The 21,983-nt window shown below is 43.8% G+C and overlaps 1 protein-coding gene across 2 annotated transcripts in view; it reads left to right on the forward strand.

The window, feature by feature from the left end:
- The first annotated feature begins 2,997 nt into the window (after positions 1-2,997).
- Positions 2,998-21,983, forward strand: part of CDHR1 (cadherin related family member 1) — a 55,778-nt gene continuing 36,792 nt past the window's right edge. For both annotated transcript variants that reach the window (XM_083502487.1, XM_083502488.1), the window contains exons 1-8: positions 2,998-3,295; positions 4,062-4,157; positions 6,734-6,879; positions 7,910-7,960; positions 10,293-10,382; positions 11,194-11,280; positions 16,486-16,602; positions 20,689-20,832. In XM_083502487.1, the coding sequence (XP_083358613.1) occupies positions 3,007-3,295; positions 4,062-4,157; positions 6,734-6,879; positions 7,910-7,960; positions 10,293-10,382; positions 11,194-11,280; positions 16,486-16,602; positions 20,689-20,832 (1,020 nt within the window). In that variant the 5' untranslated portion in view covers positions 2,998-3,006. The remainder of the gene's footprint in view (positions 3,296-4,061; positions 4,158-6,733; positions 6,880-7,909; positions 7,961-10,292; positions 10,383-11,193; positions 11,281-16,485; positions 16,603-20,688; positions 20,833-21,983) is intronic.

Genomic DNA, 21,983 nt, shown 5'->3' on the forward strand with positions numbered 1-21,983 from the left:
ACCAACTCCATCTGGTACGCAGGCTGAGACCCTACCTGCCCGCGGACTGTCTCGCCAGAGTGGTGCATGCTCTAGTTATCTCCCGCTTGGACTACTGCAATGCGCTCTACGTGGGGCTACCTTTGAAGGTGACTCGGAAACTACAGCTAATCCAGAATGCGGCAGCTAGACTGGTGACTGGGAGCGGCCACTGAGACCATATAACACTGGTCCTGAAAGACCTACATTGGCTCCCAGTACGTTTCCGAGCACAATTCAAAGTGCTGGTGTTGACCTTTAAAGCCCTAAATGGCTTCGGCCCAGTATACCTGAAGGAGCGTCTCCACCCCCATCATTCTGCCCGGACACTGAGGTCCAGCGCCGAGGGCCTTCTGGCGGTTCCCTCATTGCGAGAAGCAAAGCTACAGGGAACCAGGCAGAGGGCCTTTTCGGTAGTGGCGCCCGCCCTGTGGAACGCCCTCCCATCAGATGTCAAAATGATAAACAACTACCTGACATTCAGAAGACATCTTAAGGCAGCCCTGTTCAGGGAAGTTTTTAATGTATGATATTTTAGTGTTTTTTGGTTTCTATGGAAGCCGCCCAGAGTGGCTGGGGAAACCCAGCCAGATAGGTGGGGTACAAATAATAAATTATTATTATTATTATTATTATTATTATTATTATTATTATTATTATTATCCCTAAATTTGCACACTTCATAATGGATGTGAAATACGGATGGACAAAGTAGACCCACTTTGGAATTTTCAGTTTGTGCTTTCGCATACTGCAAGAAAAGAGATGGGGATCCATAATTCTTGTAAGTCTGAGATATGGAACCCCATTCTAGCAAAGAGGATCTGGAAGCATATGAAAGCAGGCTTCGATTCACATGGAAATTTTGTGGTATCATTCATAGAATCATAGAACTGTGGAGTTGGGAGGGATCCCCAGATTCATCGAGCCCAGCGGTTCTCAACCTGTGGGTCCCCAAATGTTGTTGGACTACAACTCCCATCTTCCCTGACCACTGGTCATGCTGGCTAGGAATGATGGTAGTCCAACAACATCTGGGTACCCACGGGTTGAGAAACACTGATCTAGCCCAACCCATGCACATGGATGTTGCGTGCAGCATTCCTCAGTCGGATCAAGGAACCAGAGCTTCAAATTGCTCAACAAATGGATTTAAGAGCTGCTGAAAGGTGAAACTACTAGAGCAGGGGTGTCCAACAGGTAGATCACGATCTATTGGTAGATTGTGGGGTGTCCGTGGCAGATTGCGGTAGATCATTGGACCTGCCACAAAAAAAGCTCAACAACTTTGACTTTCTAAAAAATGCTGAACAACTTTTACCTGCCCCCAAAAGCTCAACAACTTTTGTAGATCACTGCCAGTTGTCTTTTATAGTTGGAGTAGATCTCAGTCTCTTGGAAGTTGAACATGCCAAAGTCAATTTGCTTTGTGCCAACTTTTCACCTACCTTCCAATTCCTGTTTCAAAAGTCTGTATTTTGGGACTGTCCTGAAGTAACTACAAGTAAATATAGTACATACCCACACCCACACACCCCAAATGAGAAAGGGGGGGGGGGGAATCAGTGTGTCTTAAAGAAATTTCAAATGTATTATTAAACTGTAGTAAGCAGTGGATAATTTTTAGCACACGGACAATGAATGAGGATTGGCTTTTATTTTGGGGTTTGCTGAGTTTGCGGCTTGTGTTTTTAGCTTTGTATCACTTTCTGTCCATAACCCTCAGTCCTATTTAGATCCGTAGAAGCATTAACAAGGAAGGTGTTGCAGAACAGAGCTCACCTCCAGGTATGGAGGTGATATTTTGTTATGCTTCCTATGTGCTATAACACCTCTTGCTGCGGGTGCGACATCAAGAGAGCGACTTGGAACAATCTGCGGGCGAACAGCTTTGTGTGGTTTGGTTGCTAGCGAGATGCGTCACTGCAAAGTGGACCAAATCCGTATGTCCTCTCCTGCATTGATATGAAACACAAAAGCAATACACTTTTTGGGTTGCAGGTGTAAGCAATATTATTGCACCAAGGGGCCTCAGGACTTTGGGCAGACAGGTTTATTCTTCATAACGGCACAATGCTTTCTCCATTCAGCCTAACTCCTAGCAATTGTGCTATTTGGTGCAAACTCTAATGATTTAGTCCCATTTTAAAAAAAAAATCAAGTCAATTTCTCATTGTTTTTCCCCCTTAAATCCAAATTTGGAGAGCCCTGTTTAAGGCTGCAATCCTTTTGAACTCAGTCTGACACTTTCAGTTACAGAATGGGGCCTATTAAATCATTTATGAAGCACTTTTTTTCAAGCTAGATGTACAAATTTGGGTGACAAGTGCTTTAGTTTAGCCCTTGATTTAATGAATTACATTATGTTAATAAGTACTTCATGGAACCCTAGAATTGCAGGGTTGGCAGGGACCCCAAGGATCATCTAATCCAATCCCCTGTGGTGCACGAATCTTCAAAATGATATTTTAAAAAACACCACAGTTTTCTTTCTATCAAATATAAAGTGAAATGAGAAACAAAAGCCCCGTTGTTTTTAAATGTTATCTATATTGGTTATCAAATTGGTGGACTTATCAATCAAGTATTAGAAACCTAATACAAAGTCAGTCTTGAAAATGTAGTAAAATAATTATCTAGATTAACGAGCGCTTCTCTTCATTACATTTACATTCATCTTTCAGGCAAAGATTTCCTGGTTATAAGAATGCTACATGTTGCTGCTCACTCAGTAAGTCAAAGTTGATTTACTTTTGAGAATTTGTTCCATCAGCCTTTTGAGGGAGGTAAAAATTGTCCTTCCTTCTGTTTCTGGAAAAAAGAAAATCGAGGTTAGAAAAAAGAGGGAGAGGGATATTTCACACCCGGGTTTTACCTTGTCTTTTCCAGATCTGGAAAATGTTTTATTGGGCGGTGTGAGTGCAGCGCCCGACAATAACAGCCCCAGCAGAGAGTGATGTTGGTTCCTCCAAACTCTCTCACAGAGAAATGAGTCCCAGAGCACCTTGCAAAGTAATTGGTCTAATTAGGTGGAAGGAAGGAGCGCCTTTAAATTCCTCGGAAATTAAGACGCGTCATCCACTTAACATCTTAACATCTGCTCCTGCCTCTCCCCGCTGCACGGGGCTGAAGGACAGCTTACTGCCGGGTCTTTGGGGCCATATTTCCACCCACCTGCCCCCAAACTCAGAAGATACTGACCCTTGCTTTGGGGGGATGAAGCATCTATGGCAGCTGCCCCCATCTTTGTTCCTCAATTTGATGCATGTTTGCCTGGGTAAGTACAACAAACCTCTTGGCTCCTTAAGAAACTATAGGACAGCAACGTACGCCTAAGCTTTGTTAGTAATCCTTCATAATGTGGCCTTGCAACTGTTTCTTGATAACTGTGTAAATAAATACTGCTTGCTGGCTGTCCCCCCTCCTCCTTATCCCCCCCCCCACCATTGATTGTATTACCTGTAGCTTGAAGTGGGCTGTTATTGATTCTTGATCTGTGATTAGAATGATAACTAATTTCATTTCATTTTTACTTTTTTTTCTTTGAACTTTGCTGTTCTCTTGCAGCAAGTAAGTAATTATTTCATTATGGCTTCTTGATAGGCATCCCTGAAAATCAAAATGTTTTAGAATCTCCAATAGATTGCTTAGGGATTGCCTGGAGGTCAAAGATGCTCGTTTTGCAGTTAGTGAGCATTTCGTGAAGGCTCATTCAACAAGCAGAAAACTTCAGACTGTCTGGTGGGATCCTGATTAATTCGTTTTCTGTGTGTTATATATACGGGTACATCTGTAATATGTTAACTGATTCATAGCCGTTTGTATTATTAACAAGATAGTACAGGATCCCTTAAATATGCCCATAAACTTTCTAAAATGTAGATGCGATCTATTAGCATAATTGGATATATTGGGAACTCAGATTATTCCCTTGAGGGTTGATCTTTGCTTTGTACTCAGAGGCAGGTGGGGTAGGAAATTCATCTGTTTGTGATCTAAAGAATGCTTTTGTTTTCGGTTCTGTTTTCTTTTCGAACCTGCAGCTCAGGCGAATTACGCTCCCTATTTCTTCGACAATGGAGCTAGCAGCACTAACGGGAACATGGCACTTCTCAGCCTTTCGGAAGACACAGCTGTCGGTCAGTCTTACGATATGGCCCACTCCTTTTTAAAAATAACAATATCAATATGCTGGTTTCTTTTTCATGTGTTAAAAACTAAGAAAAGAGACTCAGTCGTATTTGTGCAGGTTGTGTCTACCTAAAAACTTTTCTTGTCTTTAAACTTGATGACTTATCTATAAATGAAATGAGTTAAATGGGTCATTTGTGTAAGTAGCATCCATGTGCCTTCAAATGCATGTGTGTACACGATTTTGGCTGTAATTTTGCACAACAAATGGCGACACTCAGCCAATTCAATGGGGCCTGGGTGAGCATTGCGATGCAAGTGTTAGTAAGCATGAATTTCCACTTCCATTGGCCCTGCACGCTTAAGCTTGTTTCTAGAACTTCCTTGCTGGAATGAGTTATCTATCTGGTATTTTTCACACAATTAACGCACAAGGGATTTGTTATAGGGCAGGAACATTACACTCACATGGGTCAAACGCAAAACTCCACTTGCAGCAGATGCCTGACTTTCTTTAACCAGAAATTTGCCGGTTAGGGGACCAGAGTTTAATTTCTTTTAATCATTTTCTCATAAATCAGTCCAAACATGCCAGCCTTCCATGTTTTGCCTATCCAAATTCCTTCACCAAAACCATGGCTGGCACCCATTACCAGCGTTCCCTTCCCAGGCTTGAACACACCTTAGCAGTTGAATGCCACCATGTAAGCCTCTTTCCACCTGCCCGCCCTCCAAAATGTTCCTTTCTTGTGCACATCTCTGCACTTTCCAGACATCTGGGCAAATTCCTTTTCTTCCCACACCATTCCACAATCCATTCCAGCAAAGGGTAAGAAGCTAGGAGGAGTCATCTGGTCTGTCAGGACAACACGAGGATTATCCATCCCTCCTCCCACCAACGTGAGCGCAACGCTCACTCCCAGTAATAACGGTAGGTGGCCAATTCCGATTGGCTACGTGCGAAATCCTCTTGCTCACTACACGATTCTCGATTGGTCAGGATCATGTGGCGAGAGAGAGAAAACAAAATGATGGAGGAGGGAGCAGAGAAGTGGATCACCCTGGTTTTGAAGTGCCACAGAAGAAATGAAAAAGCTACACTGGGGGTCTTGTAGACATTTTGCACCCTCAAATTCCCTTCCCACTTTACCCCATACTTTTTGTGGGCATTACTTGGACCTACTCCAAACTATGTCTAGAGTGGCTGGGGAAACCCAGCCAGAGGAGCGTAGCAACCTCATAACCGCCTTTGACTGGACTCAACTGTCCTGTTTACCTTTTTTGACTTTCCCATTCCTACTGTACTTCCTATTTTCACTTCTCACCTGTCCAGAGTTTTACCTTATTCTTTGGCATTTCCTCCAGAGTTTTATTCAAGGCTTTTTTTTCAGCCGGAACTCACCAGAATTCAGTTCCTCTCAGGTGGTTGCCATTGCCATTCTAAGAGAACCAAGGAGGTGATAATGGCGAGTTCCAGCACCACTTTTTCTAGAAAAATAGCACTGGTTTTACTGCTCCTCACGGTACCCCTGATATATTGTCTAGGTAGGTAGATTAATGCCAAGATTCAGTTTCAGCTCACAAATCACAATGGACCTAGGAAAAGGCTTTTGTTTCCCCCTTCCCCAAGGGATGAAGACTGCTGTGTTTGCTTCTGTTTCCATTTGCTGGCGCCCACAAAGATAAGACTAATTTTAAATTCACTTTTCTTTTCAGCAAGAGGAGGCAGAAATGCCAAATATAGATTTTTTTTTAATTGGTGTTAATTCTACACTGAGAAGTGTTCCCTGGGTGCTAATGATATGGAGAGCTTGTGTTGAGAAAGGTGTAAAAATTATCAGCCAGACACCAAGCCTGATCTGAAGGAGAAGCCGTAAAAGCTTCCCATTTTAACATCCTATTAACATCCTGGCATTCGCACAACCAGTGAAACATTAGCTGATATCAGCTTGGGGGAGGGAGGCACAGAAGAGCAGGGCTTTTGGTGCTTGTTTGCTTGCAAAACAACAGAACAAAACAAAAACACGAGAACTCCTTTAACACGCCAAAGGTAAAGTATCGAAATTTTGCACCCCTGACAATTTTGCACTCAGGGCAACCGCCCCAAGCTACGACACTGCCTCTCACTGCTTATGAAATAATGTGTTTTGATGCATTTCCCTCCAAACTAGTTTCAATCTCAAGTGAGAAAAAGAATGACCTAGGTTTTTTCTTAAAGTCAGCAATGTACTTCAATTTTTTTCACACACAAAAATGTTACTCCAGTGGAACTTCAGTTGTCGAACGCTACGGAAGTCGAATGTTTCGGCTTTTGAACACCGACAACCCGGAAGTGAATGCTTCCATTTTCGAACGCGCCTCAGAAGTTGATTGGCTTCCAAGGAGCATTCCTCCATTTTTACAATGGATTTTACCAACCAGCAATTGCGCCTCGGTTGGCAAAAGTTTTGGAAGTCGAACGGTCTTCCGGATCAGATTACGTTCGACATCCGAGGTTCCACTGTATAACAACATTGCAGTAGCTCTTCACAATACCCTCCAAAAGCAATTTTTTCTACAAGGTGTCCTAATCTCTCTCTTTCAGGTACACACGTGTACACATTAAATGGGACAGATCCTGAAGGGGATCCGGTAACCTATGGCATGACCTTTGAATCTGGGTCAAGAAAGTACTTTGCTATTGATGAAAACTATGGAAATGTTACACTGATTGAAGAGCTGGACCGTGAGGTACAGTGCAACAAAGCAGAATCTATTTGTGGTGTCAAGATCAATTTAAGATGGTTGTTTGTGCCAGCTGTTTGTAGCTTAGTTCCCACTGAGCTGATAACCCCCTACCTGGGCTGTTCACTTAAAATTTCAGGGGGGGGGCACTCACGTAATCAAATGCTTTATGCAAAAAAAACCACACAAAGGAAACTAGGGAGAGGTCTAAGTTTAAGCCCATCTCCCTGATATGCTCTGTACTCTGTGCAATGATTTTGTTTTCTTTTAGGGAGGAATATTCAACCATATGATCGTCTACCTGTGGTCTAAAATGGTTCAGTCCAGACACAGGTTTATTGCCTCCAGTGAAAATTTAGGGCCATATCTATCAGTCGTAGGACAACTGGTTATACCATCCATTAATTTGGGGGACAAAATGAATATAATCAGTATGAAGCAAATGGCAGAAATAACAATAATTTTTTAGCCTCATTTTCAGCTTTTAAAACATGGAATTTAAAATTTGGGTGATTTGGGTTTATTGCAAACTTCCTAATATTTGTAAAGAATAGTTGTGGTATAATGTTTCACATAAATAAACATGCTAAAAGTAAAATGTTAGTAACCATAATTATGTCCACCAAAGGGATGTTTCCAAGAAGTCCACAAATTGAAGACAAACTCCATATATTCGAAAGGTTACTCTACAAACAGTTATAGTCAATGTGGATATTTACTCAGAATTAATTCCTGAATTCAGTTGGGCTTACTCCACAATAAGTGTACACATGAACTTGCCCACAGTTACTTGGGAGTAAGCCCCATTGAACTCAATAGATCATACATTTAAGCAGGACATCCCTAGGTTTCTGCTGTTAATAGTCTCCTAACTCTGTTCTTCAGAGTTATGTGTTACTTATTTAGCCAGCTAAAACGATACTACGTAGAAAGCAAGCAAATATTTGATAAATGTTGTATTTTTACACTTCTAAAAGTATGAGCCTTAGATCCCATCGACCCTGTGGACAACAATTCTTTTATTTTCTATTTTAAGAGAGAAGATGAGGTTGAAGTTGTCGTCAGCATCTCAGATGGCTTAAGTACGGTAAGTATTTCAAGAGAAAAGGGGTTTTCCTCACCGTTGCCAATTCTTGCTCTATTCTGTATCAGATAATGGGAAAGGAAACAGCTGCCATTCTCCTAACTGCCAAATCAACTGCTTGGATATTTCCAAGGGATAGATTGTGGGATGTGAGGAATCACCCCTAGGTTTTTTGGTTTATCTGATATATATTATATCAGGGGCTTTACGTGTTTACAATGGTTTTTAAGATAAATTATAACCCACCCACCATTAGTAGGACTGGAACAATACTTGTAATTTAATGGTGAATTTTGGACATAATTGAGATGTAAAAGATTTGGATTATCATAAAAGATGCAGGAGGAAATGATTAACAATACGACACAGAAAGGGGAGGAAGGAAGTCCAGGAGATTCTTCGGAATCTTGTTTTTATGTTGTATATTGGATATGTGACTGTAAAACTTTGATCTGAAAACCAAAGAAACATTTTTTTAAAAAAACGCATTCCCGTATTTTTCGCTCCATAAGACGCACCAGACCATAAGACGCACCTAGTTTTTGGAGGAGGAAAACAAGAAAAAAAATATATTCTGAATCTCAGAAGCCAGAATAGCAAGAGAGATCGCTGCGCAGTGAAAGCAGCAATCCCTCTTGCTGTTCTGGCTTCTGGGATAGCTGTGCAGCCTGCATTCGCTCCATAAGACGCACACATTTCCCCTTACTTTTTAGGAGGGAAAAAGTGAGTTTTATAGAGCAAAATATACAGTATATCGGGGCAGTCCCCTGGCTCTTAGCCACCCTCCATATCTGTCTCAACCAGATCCTTGTAACTCAATCACTCACTCAGACATGGGCATGACCAAGACTCCAAGAGTGGGTTGGCACATGTGCATCTGACTCACGAGTAGACACAGATAAACACATTAGTTCCATATTAAGATTTTCTTAGTGGGAATAGCATCTTGTGACCAAAAAAAGGCACAATGTTCATCTGCACTGCATGGGGAAGTGGGTGAATGTTTAACTTCCTCACATTGGAGGGAAGCCCTCCCACATGCGGGGCTTTGAACCTTAGCCTGTGAATTGTTGGAAGAAAGAGGATAGAGGTGCATTTCCCCCCTCACACGCTAGAAGCGTAGGTCCCTCAATGAAATGGATAGAATCGAAGAATCGTAAAATTGTAGAGTTGCAAGGGACCTCGAGGATCATCTAGTCCCATGGTTCCCATCGTGGGGCACACGCCCCGCAGGGGGACAATTTGATTTTTCAGGGAGGCAATTTGAGAATGAGTTATTAACAGTGACCTTTTTGCATTTCCTATGGTTCTAGGGGCCTCGTATACAGGGAGCCAGTGTGGTGTAGTGGTTAAGAGTGATGGACTTGTAATCTGGGGAACCGGGTTCGCGTCTCCGCTCCTCCACATGCAGCTGCTGGGTGACCTTGGACTAATCACACTTTTCTGAAGTCTCTCAGCCCCACTCACCTCACAGGGTGTTTGTTGTGGGGGAGGAAGGGAAAGGAGAATGTTAGCCGCTTTGAGACTCCTTCGGGTTGTGATAAAGCGGGATATCAAATCCAAACTCTTCTTCTTCTTCTTCTTCTACTACTACTACTACTACTACTACTACTATATAAATATATATTGCAACACACATATTTAAAAAATTTCTTAGTGATTTCTTCCTCAGTACAGTGGTACCTCGGGTTAAGTACTTAATTCGTTCCAGAGGTCCGTTCTTAACCTGAAACTGTTCTTAACCTGAAGCACCACTTTAGCTAATGGGGCCTCCTGCTGCCGCCGTGCCGGAGCACGATTTCTGTTCTCATCCTGAAGCAAAGTTCTTAACCCGAGGTACTATTTCTGGGTTAGCGGAGTCTGTAACCTGAAGTGTATGTAACCTGAAGCGTATGTAACCTGAGGTGCCACTGTACTTCAACTGTCCTTTCGTTCTTTTATTTTTCTCTTTCATGGATGCCATGTTCTTTGGAAGCTTGTTTAGACCAAGTTAATGGTCTTTTAGGTTTCCTCCACGTGAACAGGAGTTCATATTTTGAATAATAAGAATTATATGTCACAGCGGGGGGCAGGATCAGGATTTTAGAGATGCTTAGGTGGGGCATGGCCAAAAAAAGGTTGGGAACCACTGGCCTAGTCCAACCCCCTTCAATGCAGAAATATGCAACTGTCCCATATGGGGATCAAAGCTGCCACCCTTGAGGAACTCTTTTTTTGATCCTAGTAGTTCTTAAAATGGTTGTCATTAGGGCTAAGATGCAGCCAAGTATGCATATGATCACTCCTTGGTATAAATCCACTTTCCTGTCTAAAATTGCATCATGTTCAACTTTAGGTGGCTGAGAAAGTCAGGATCGTTGTAACAGATGCTAATGACGAGAGCCCAGAATTTACCAACACACCATACATAGCCCAAGTCCTGGAGGTTGGTGAAACTTAAATCGGTCTTTTGACAAATGTGAATAGAGTGGAAATTGGGTTCAGCTACTCCATGATGAGCATGGCTGTAAGTTGTGCACTGGCTGCTTTTGTGGTAAGAGTCAAGCAGTGTTGACATATGCAATTCAAATGAAGGTTTCTGATGAGCTTTGCAGTTTGATGATAATATGTCGTTATCCTTTGTTTTGAAAGAAAAGGTGCCGTTATTATTTTATTTCATTTTTAAAGTCAGGTAAAAAAGTAATAACAACTACTACAAACTGCCTTGGGGACTGGGAGGCAGCATTTGGCGATTTCCTGGGCACTAGCCAATCAGTTACAGCTGCCCACAATCAGCTTCCCCTGGAAACTGCCCAAATCATTTTATAAGAGCTCAAAAAAGTAAGTTTGTATTGATCATTTTGAGAGCGTATCTAAAACTATTCCCACTGCTCTATAGAGGTTTCATCTGTCAAATGTTATGTCAGTTTTTACCCTGCCTTTCCGGAGACTTTCCCCAAGCTTTAGACTGTACACTTCAGTGCTCAGTGAAGAGTAAAAACAGCTGACATGGACATATTCTTCATTGTTCTGTGTCTCTCCTTGTTGCTGCTGTGATTTTGGGATGGATGGGGAAGGAATGAACTTGATTCTCTTTCCCCTTCTTCTCAATGCAGTATTTCATTGTTCTCACTCTCTCTTTTTGCTTTCCTAACACATTACCTTCCCATCATAGCAGTATATTTATATTTTACTAATACCCCCTAATTTCTTATATCATGCCCATCTCTGATTATGTTCTCTGTTTGGATTCACAGAACACCCCTTCAGGAAGCAGCATCTTGAAAATTGAAGCCATAGACAGAGACACCGGTTCAGGGGGGAGCATAACCTACTTTCTGCAGGTAAATATTGACTTGGGTGTCTAGGCACCCCAGGAATAAGACAAAGAGTGGACTGGAAGCACTGGGAGCCACTTACCATATTTTTCACTCCATAAGACGCACTTTTCCCCTCTTAAAAAGTAAGGGGAAATGTGTGTGCATCTTAAGGAGTGAAAGCAGGTGGGAGGCTCTGCTCAGCGCTCCCTTTAAAGAGCCGCGCCTAGCGTGTGTGCGGCTCTTGGGGGCTTTTCCGCGAGGAGGGAGAAGGGACTGACAGGCTGCCCTCTGTCCCTTCCCACACCTCCCAGAAAAGCCAGCAAGAGCCGCTGCCAGGCTCTGCTCAGCGCTCCCTTGTAAGGGCTCCCTTTCGTCGTTCCTCCCGCTTTGCTGGGAAGCCAGCAGAACAAGAGGCGCTGTGCAGCTATCGCTCTTGCTCTTGCTCTGCTGGCTTCAGTGAGAGCCGTGCAGTTTGCTCTGCTGGCTTCTCAGTGAAGTGGGGAGGAGCAACGGAAGGGTTTAAAGCAAGAAAAGCAAGAGCTGCTTACATGCTCTGCGCAGAATTTTTTTCTTCTTGCTTTCCCCCTCTAAAAACTAGGTGCGTCTTATGGGCAGGTGCATCTTATGGAGCGAAAAATATGGTGAAATCCATCTCATGGTGTCTGTTTGTTTGAGTACCTTCTGACTATAAAGTTAATACTAACAACATTAGAACTTCCATAATGATATAATGCAGGAATGAGGACCTTTGCCATTCCAGATATTGTTGGACTGCAACTCCCATCAACCTCAGCCGCCATCCTCCAGTCAAGGATGATGGGAGCTGCAGTCCAACAACTTCTAGAGGGTCACAGGTTCCCCATCTATGAGCTCAGCTTGGTACAGCATGAGATAAAAATATTCTGAAATGATACTTGCAGGGCCAGGCTGTGCCCCCTCCGCCCAGGTGAGCTACCAATAAAGGAGACCACACAGTTGAATGGGATCAAATCAGGCCACAACTTTATTGACTTCAGATGAAGTGGTTTGGCATAGGCATTGGGTAAGCATTTATTTCCAGGCTGCCTACCAGAAATGACATCAGGGTCAACGCCGGCAGCGGGGGTTCCTACGACTTACATCAGATAGGGGGATCCCCTCAGGGATCACCACCTCTAGGACCGCTGAGGCCCAAGCCCCTTGTCTGGCTAAATGGACAGAAGTAACTCCATCACAGATCCCTTTAATAGGTTACTCTATTTCTGGATGGGAAGGCCAGGGTACAACCGCCCCTTCCAACCCAGGCTAAGGTTACTCAATGCCTAAACCTCTAAAAGTTGTGACAATTGCTACGAGGTAGGCAAAACCTCCAGGTCACAGCCAATTGCCGGATAAGCTAATTCCTACTCGGCCCCATAAATGCGGCAACTACCACAGCCATAGCAAGGTCAATTCAATGAGTAAATGCAAAATTACTGGAGTTGGTTTGATCCGATGAAGAAGAGCTGGGCATCGGGGGCTGGTGCGGGCTGTTTTAAATCCCCCAGGCGTGGACCTGAGGGAAGCCTGATTGTTCCCTCCAGCCTGCCCCCCGAGAGCCCAGCCCTCTACACCAGCCTGCCATTGGCCAGTTTGGCAGGCTGACGCAGAGCAGGATTTGAAGCTCGCGGTCCAGCAAGGATCAGACCCTGATGCCCAGCCTTGCATCGTTGGTGGGAGGAGAGGCGCTGGCTGTTCCACAAAGCTGCCACACCCCTAAGAGTGGGTAAGCGGACTTGTGTGACTCAGAGGTTAGATGGGTAAAAGGCAAAAGTAAAGGGACCCCTGACCATTAGGTCCAGTTGTGGCTGACTCTGGGGTTGCGGCGCTCATCTCGCTTTATTGGCCGAGGGAGCCGGCATACAGCTTCCAGGTCATGTGGCCAGCATGACTAAGCCACTTCTGGCGAACCAGAGCAGTGCATGGAAACGCCGTTTACCTTCCCGCCAGAGCGGTACCTATTTATCTACTTGCACTTCGAACTGCTAGATTGGCAGGAGCAGGGACCGAGCAACAGGAGCTCACCCCATCACGGGGATCCGAACCGCCGACCTTCTGATCAGCAAGTCCTAGGCTCTGTGATCGCTGCAGCTGTCTGCCTCAGTTTCCAATTCATAAACTGAAAGCATCACTTATCTACCTCCCAGGGTTACTTGAGACGATGAGTTAGGAAAGGTTGTTTTGTGTATTGAGCTGCAGGCAAAAGTATGGTTTCGTGACCTTCTCATTTCCCCTCCCCACAGTGCAAAAAGCCATACACATTGCAGAAGACAGACATATCCTGGAAAGGGAGAGAGCAATTCTTAGAGATTTCTCCATTTGAAATATGAATTTTTACTTGTGTTTCTTTCTCCCTACTTTTTCTTTTCTTTTCTTTTTTGGTACTGTTCACACATATGGGTTTTCTGAGTGCTGTATGAGCGCCACAACCCCAGAGTCGTTCGCGACTGGACTTAACTGTCAGGGGTCCCTTTACCTTTTAATGATACTTTGCCACAAGTGTATCAGTTGCCAGCTAGCTACTATATACACAAGTCCTAATTTATTTGGCTGCAATTGTGTATCAGCGAATGACCCATCTAGGAGGGAGCAATATCTCAGTGGAAAGAGTTCCGGTTCTTCTCATGGATTTTTTTTCCCTTTCAAAGACAAAACTTCAGTGCAAAAAAAGACACTGTCTACCTGAACTAATAGAGCTTGCAATATAAAAATCTCACAGCTGAGTAATTTTGATTCCCACCCAGCTAGAGGTAAAAGAATCCATGTAAACCTATTCATTTTGGTCTTTCCTCAGACACTGGAGAGCTCACTAATCAAGTAGCTGCTTCTGAAAGCACAAATATTTAAGTAGGATTAAATCTAATCTTCTTAACAGGAGAAAAATACTGAAAGGAGAGAAGCCATAAGCTGAGCATTGTGCACAGCCAAGGGAGACAGAAAGGCAATCATTCTTCTTTACTGAAAAGAGACCTTAGCATTTTTCTTTCTCCTTTTTTGAGCAACCCCTGTCCCAGTGTTCCAGATGATTAAGGGGCAAATATTATGGTCTTCTCGCAGATTTGCACCTCCTCAGAAAGCACACAGTACTATGGTGGTGAGCCTCCCTTTTGAACTTTTAAGCAAAGTTCTTTCACATGGTTTTAAACTTTGATTGATTTTTTTGTTTGTTTCCACCATGCTGTTTATGTTTTTGTTCCATTTAAAAGCTCTCGGCTGTATTGTATTTCATTTTATTTTTTTACCGCAAAACACTCTGAGTGCCGAAAAGTGGGGTATAATTGCTTTCACAAGTAACACAACAAAATCTCCTTACTGCTAAGCTGTCAGAAGGAGTGTTTCTAGCTGTCCTTTTACCTGAAATGAAACTCTACACATATTCTGGTAAAGCACATGTAACTGTATAAGAATTGTTATACTGCTAAAAATTGTGGGATGTGCCCAGAGGCAGGAAAGGAAGAAAAAAACACACCCACCCTGTGTTTTGATGATGCTGTTACTGTTAAGATGGCAGACTACAGGGCTGTATGCAGCTAATTCAGGAATCCCCAAACTCGGCCCCCCAGCTGTTTTGGAACTACAATTCCCATCATCCCTGACTACTGGACCTGTTAGCTAGGGATGATGGGAGCTGTAGTCCCAAAACAGCTGGAGGGCCGAGTTTGGGGGTGCCTGAGCTACTGTGTCCCATCTGTGCAATTTTTTTTCCTGTTTATGTACCACAACTTTACTCCCACTCCTCCCACTCCCCACATTTGCTCCAGAGGGTTGGAAGAACCCTTTGAACAGATTTAAGATGCACAAGGGAGGAGAGGGAGCGAACATTTTGCTGCGCGAGCAGAAATCTTTGTGCAGAGAGAACATTCACATAGCACTATCCTGGATACAACTCAATTGTCCTTTACAATAAATGGTTTGAGTTCATGAATAAGAATTACGGGAAGTCTGAGAATATTGCTGAGCCTGTCACAACATTCATAAATGCTGAGAGCTGGTCCTATACTATGTGCCTTCTGCTTCTCGAATCCTTTTGTCAGGTCGTATCACCAGCCCCTCCTCTGTGTTTCTAGATTGGCACTTGTAGAGATGACAAGGATTTCAAAAGGAAGTATGTTATAGGTTGGTGTAATGTTGTGACAGGAAGGTAAACGGCGTTTCTGTGGGCTCTGGTTTCCGTCAGTGTTCCGTTGTGCCAGAAGCAGTTTAGTCCTGCTGGCCACATGACCTGGAAAACTGTCTGTGGATGAACACCGGCTCCCTTGGCCGGAAAGCGAGATGAGCGCTGCAACCCCATAGTCGCCTTTGACTGGACTTAACCGTCCAGGGGTCCTTTACCTTTTACCTTACATCAATATAACTCCCTGTTGTACTTCCCCCTTCTTTGGACAATGGAAATAAATGGGTGCTCACAATGGGGTGAGCACAGAAGCCTTGGCGGTTGCCAGTGGCGTAGCGTGGGTTGTCAGCACCCGGGGCAAGGCAAGTAATTTGTGCCCCCTAACCCGTGGATTTGCGCCCCCTAACCCGTGGATTTGCGCCCCCTAACCCAAACCCCCAGATGTTGCGCCCGGTGCGGCCGGCCCCCCCTGCACCCCCCACGCTACGCCACTGGCGGTTGCAGAGCATAAAGTGAGTAGAGTAGAAAAAGACCCCTGACAATTAGGGTGGCCTTATGCCCTACTTTAAAGAGAACGGTCCTCTATTTTGAGGGCTGTCAGGTCATAGAAAGGGAGAGCTTTGAGGAGCAATTGGCAGCTGTGGGTCAGCAGACTGAACAAGTGACCCGAGTCACCTGGTGCCTTCCCCAGTATGGTGGGAAGCATGCACTTCTATTTAAACTATATCAATTATTTCTGAATTTGTGCCTCTACATAAAATTCACCGCATGCCAATTGGTGTCTTCTTTGGTAATGCAAATCTCCTTTCTCGGCAGTGGGTAATTGGCCATGCTACTGTCAGAGGGGATGGATTCTGTGCTTGCTCCAGTTCGCTTCAGTCAGTTGACCTACCGAAGATTAAAACTTCATTTGTCTCACGGAAATTCACATTGTGCAGAGTGCTCGTTCTTTTCGCAGGCAGCCGCTTGTTCCCTATGTTGCCGTAGGTCTTGTTCTTTCAGAGCAAATAATACGAAGTTGGTTTCTGACAGCAGGAGGATATCAACCTATGCATTAAAGACACACACAATCTTACATTTCTTTTCTTTTCTTCTAGAACATCCATACAAATAAGTTTACTATAGATCGCCACAGTGGTGTCCTTCGCATCAAAACCGGGATCACTCTTGACTATGAAAAATCCAGAACTTATTTTGTTACTGTGGTGGCAAAGGTATTTATATATTCTCCTGATCATACTTTTCCAGCTGTGGGAAAAACTGTACAAGGGCAAGGAAAAGGACCCTTGCAGGTGATAGAAATGGTGTGAGATCTAACAGGCCCGAAATAGCTTGTGACATCTAATATTTTCTCAACACTGGATCTACAGTACTTCTGCCAGTCTATCAAAGCAATCCTCGAGAAGTCTTGCTATGATTTCTCCTGGGGTTTACAGTGAAGGACGTGGCCCGAGTATCTTTCCGTATTCTTGCAGTGCAAAGTTCTGGAGAAATGGTTTATGGCAGCCAAACATATCCAGCTTTACCATAACAGAGTGAGTGGTATCCAGCAGAGTCTGTGGGTGCAAGATATCTGTGCACATTTTGAAAGAGATGGTGACGATTGGGCAGGGGTGGACAATTTCTCATCTTGAGAATGTATGGACCTCCCTTATTACAGAGCCAGGCCAATGGCCCATTTAGCCCAGACAGGTCCACTTTGTCATTTGAAGGGAGACTGCAATTGAAAAGTGCTGAATTAAAATACACCAAGAGCCTTGGTGTTATCACTTGTGGACAGAACCAAAATATGTGTTAATTCGCTTGCCAATGCCAAGGTGTCTATACCAGGGGTCAGCAACCTTTTTCAGCCATGGGCCGGTCCACCGTTCCTCAGACCATATGGTGGGCCAGTCTATATATATATATATTTGGGGGGGGGATGAACAAATTCCTATGCCCCACAAAGAGACGCATTTTAAACAAAATGACACATTCTACTCATGTAAATACAAGCTGATTCCCAGACCATCCGTGGGCCAAACTGAGAAGGTGATTGGGCCACATCTGGCCCCCGGGCCTTAGGTTGCCTACCCCTGGTCTATACCGTCAACATTTTTTTAAAAAATTACCACTGCCGTATATATAATTATTGCTGTCTGTACTTTTCTGTATCTTATTTTTCTCTGACTGCACTTCTAAATGCACACACCAACCATATTCCTGAAACTTAGCCTAATGCTAATATAGACCATGAAAACCTATGTCGTATTATTTTCTTTTATTTTTGAAATCACTTTTATTTAGTTTTACAAATACAAAACCCAGATATATATCCATATAGAGAGATTCGTCCGAATCTTGGGACTTCCCCCCCACCCCCTCCACGGGGTCCCATTTTGAACATTTACAACTGCATATTCTTCCATACTCTAATTTTTATATCAACCCATTTTGTCCATTGTAATTGTTACACTACAAGTGAAATAAAAATCCTGCCAATGTTTCCATCTGCTTACAGTGGTCTCCTAAATAACTTATAATTTTTTCCTGTTCTTTTATAAAGTTTTTGTCCTCTTGGTTTCTGAGTTTTCCAGTCAAGTTTTGCTATTTTGGCATAGTCCATCAGCTTGCTTTGCCATTCTTTTCTCATAGGGACCTTGCCTTTTTTCCATCTCTGAAAAGTTATGTCATACTAAATGTGTATTTATGGTATCACAAGCCCATATATAGTACCATTATATATGTTTCAGTTATCCCACATAAGCTGGAAATATTAAGCGTTGTAACCAGCAGGTCTCTTTGTTGCATTGCAATCCTGTTGTGTAGTCAGGTGTGATCCATTGTTGTGGTTGCCCATTTTTAACTTCAAGTCCAATAAGAGCGGGTGAGGAGGAGCACTGCTATGGATCTGGCCTCCTGGCAGTAGTGTTTCTGCTGTGTACTGGGGTGGCCGGCTTTGGCCTGGGTGGGCAGGATATAAATAAAATTATTATTATTATTATTATTATTATTATTATTATTAGTCAGCAGCATAGTTGGGACGGTTCAAGTGCATCAGTGAAGCCAATCTGCTGGTCTTGCCTATGTGGCCCAAACTTGCTACCTTTCCTTGCTGTTCTGGGATAGCTCAGTCAGTAGAGTACAAGACTCTTTAATCTCAGGATTGTGGATTCGAGCCCCATGTTGAGCGAAAGATTCATGCATTGCAGAGGGTCGGACAAGGCGATCCTCGTGGTCCCTTCCAACTCTACAATTCTATGATTTTATGTGGCAATGTTACCACCGCTGGGAGGCCATATCTACAACAGCAACCTTCCTCACCATACACTCCTGTTTACTTTAAAAATATTTGTGAACAATAAACCTACCCTGCATATCTCAGTGTGAAGGCTGAGTTAGACTCCTGTTCCCTGACATCCTACTTTTCTGGGTTCAGGAAGTTTTATACATGAGAGAGAACATTCAGTCAAAAGGTTCCTCCACCTTCATTCTGAACTTGGACAATCCAAGATGGACTGTTATCTCATTATATTTCTGAATACCATTTACAAGCTTTTAGACATCCATCTGTGTGGTGTGGAGGAGGAGGAAATGAAATTGGGGTGTGTGGGGAGAAGAGAGTAATAATTAACTGAAAACAGATTTGTGCAGATCTGTGACTCCTTTGTACAGATGCTTTGTACATTCCAGTGTACAGGCCAATTCCCCTGGCCCAAGAAAGGGTGGAATGGACATAGTGACTATATGAGCTAAAGGTTTCGGGGCATAATCTGGTTGTTTGTGTAGATGATCTCTGAAGTTCAAAGCCCTGCTCAGCCATGATGATCACTGGGTGTTGAAAGGCTCCTCCTGGCTACATATGTCAAATTGACTCCTTAATTGCCTATGTTGTGCCTGCAGCTCCAGCAGGAGTCAATTCTCTCATAGTCCATAGAGGCTGTTTGCACTTTGATTATACCATCACAAGGGAGTCTCTAAGGGACTCCAGTCCTCTGATTTTTCCTTCAGAAATAATGTTGCCAAGATCAGTGGGGTCTTACCATCATGTCAAGGCCTGTATTTAAGGATTCTGGGTAAATTCAGCCTCTGGTACCCTATAGGAGAGCGGAATTTTCCGACTTAGCTACCCTTTGACCAGTTGAAGCTCAAATCTGCAAACCTTTCAAAGAAAAGCAAACAAAGCATATGTGATGGATTTACCTCGGCTGAGGAACAAACAAGAGCAATTAAAAATAAAGCAAAACTGAGACATGCGTAGAAGCATTTTGTATACTGCTGGGTTCATATTCCAAATGAGTCATTGAGATATTGCAAATGGGTTGTTGGCAACAAGTGTTTGTTCTTTGCGTATCGTATATTCTGCAGAGAGGATAAATTCAGATGAATTGGGGGGGGGGTACTGGCTGGTAATTTGATACCACTGATATTGTGCTGACACAGCGAAAGGCTTGCATCCATGAGGAGCACTGCAATAAATCCTTGGTCCAGTGACAGTAACCGTTGTCACCTTGGGAGTGGTCCCCGGGGAAAAGCCTCTCTCCTTAGAATCCTGGGGATGTAGAATCTTGGACACTTAAGGTCAGGCCTCCTCAGAAGTAGTTAACAGAAGAAAAGATGAAAATGACAGGAAAGCTTCCTATGGTTCAGGGAATGAGCCCCATCTATCTGTGCCAGATCAGATATTTCCTATTTCCATCAGTTCTGGTGTATGCATAATTTTTAACAAGTCCAGTTAGTCTATTCTACCAGGAGCAGAGCAATTGTCAGGCTTTGGGGACCCTTTTGCCATAGATAAGCAGGCCAAAGTGAAAAGAGTTGCTTACCATTAAAGAGTCTTTAATGATCACAGCAAAAGAACAACACAGCCATTCTCGGAATGATGGTGTTTCCAATTAAGGTTTCCACCCACTTCCCCCCTTGTACATTTCCGCACCTTGCAAACTGATCTTGCAACCATTGTGCCTTTTGTGCAGCCACCTTATCTGCTCTTTGTGTCCTTGAACTGATAGGCTGGACAGTCTCCAGTAAGAGAGAGTGTTAGCTCTAACTCTTCCTGTTCTACTTCACTTTGCTGTTCAACCCCCAATTCATCCCAACTTTTGTCTTCAGAACTATGCCCTTCTGCAAACCATTGTTCCAAATCTATACTGTCCTCCTGCTCCTGGGTAGCTTCAGGATCCAAGGGGAGGGGGAGGCTCCTCCCATTCCTCATCAGAGCCATACTTCTCAGCCTTATCTCTCACTCCAAATGTGTGGAGTGCATTTTTTTTGTGAAAGGCAAAGGGATCCTAAGATCTTGGAACTATTTTACATCCTAGGATGGCGGCGGCAAGCTCCGTGGCAACAACAAGGTGTTCTCAGCCACAACCACTGTCACAATCAATGTGGAAGATGTTCAGGACACCCCTCCGATGTTTGTTGGCACTCCCTACTATGGATATGTCTATGAGGACACTCTGGCCGTGAGTACCACAAGCAACATTTCTTGTGCACCCTGCCAAAATGATGTAGCTTCTGCAGCAAATAAGTGGAGGGGGAGGATGCAAAGTGCACATGTGCAAGGTGATTGCCGATTTCCTTTCTGACAGTGAGTGGCCCTTTGCTCCCCACAAAATGTCCAAGGTCCCCGGACCTTAAGGGGTCACTTTTCAGGGGAGTTGTCAGAAACTGGGCAGAGGAGGAATGGTGGAGACTGCCTCCCCAGCCTGACCTTTTGAGAGGAGGAGAAGAAGACATTTCCGATTAACAACAGGGGTTTGTGGGAGGTCACAGTTCAGAGGCAGATGAGGGGGAAACCTAGGAAATAATGGGAGAGGAGGAAGAAGAAGTACCAGAGGGGGGGGGACAGCTGACAGACACAGTGTCTTTAGAAAGCATTCCAGAACCCCCCTCTCCCAGAACCCGGCAAGCATTGAAAGTAGGAGAGCAAAGAGCTCAAAGGCAAAGGACACTTTTCAGCACCCGTGGTGAGGATGCATGAGGAAGTGGGAGAGATGGAGGGGGTGGAGACTCACTCAGAGCAATGCCATTATTCTGAGAGGCTGCATTCCAAGCCTCTCTCTGGGAATATTGAATAAAAAGCAGATAGTAAGGACTTTTCCTTGTCTTGTCCATTCCTGGCAACCTGCTGTGGGGGTTGGGTCCTCTGATGCCTGACAGGAGTATGGGCAGCTCCTGCTTCAAGAGGAGGCTGAAATATCCTTTCACCCCACTTCACGCACAGTGGATTGTATGTACACCTTTGGATTACGCCTGATGCTCGAAATTAATCAATTAAAATCAGATCATTTTGAAACTGTGTCAAGTTTTCCAAGCGTTTTTGGAAAGACAGTAGGCGGAAAGGAGATGAACAAAGAGAGAGTTGAAGCAGACCGGGGGAAAACACAAATCATAAATGGCTTAGCAGAAGTATTGCTTAGACAAGCCATGTTCTTACAGAATTAATTTGTGATGCTCAGATATAACGAAGGGTTGTAGCAAGATTATACGCACACGTTGTCCCCAGCTATTTGACTTTGCCAAATGGTAAGGCCAAGCCTGCTTAATGTTCAAACTGAACTTACATAGTACATCCACTTGCATTTTCAACCCCGGCAGAAATCCGGGAGCTTAT

The sequence above is a fragment of the Podarcis liolepis genome (assembly GCF_965112155.1).
Source record: "Podarcis liolepis genome assembly, chromosome: 5".
NCBI classification, from domain to species: Eukaryota; Metazoa; Chordata; class Lepidosauria; order Squamata; family Lacertidae; genus Podarcis; species Podarcis liolepis.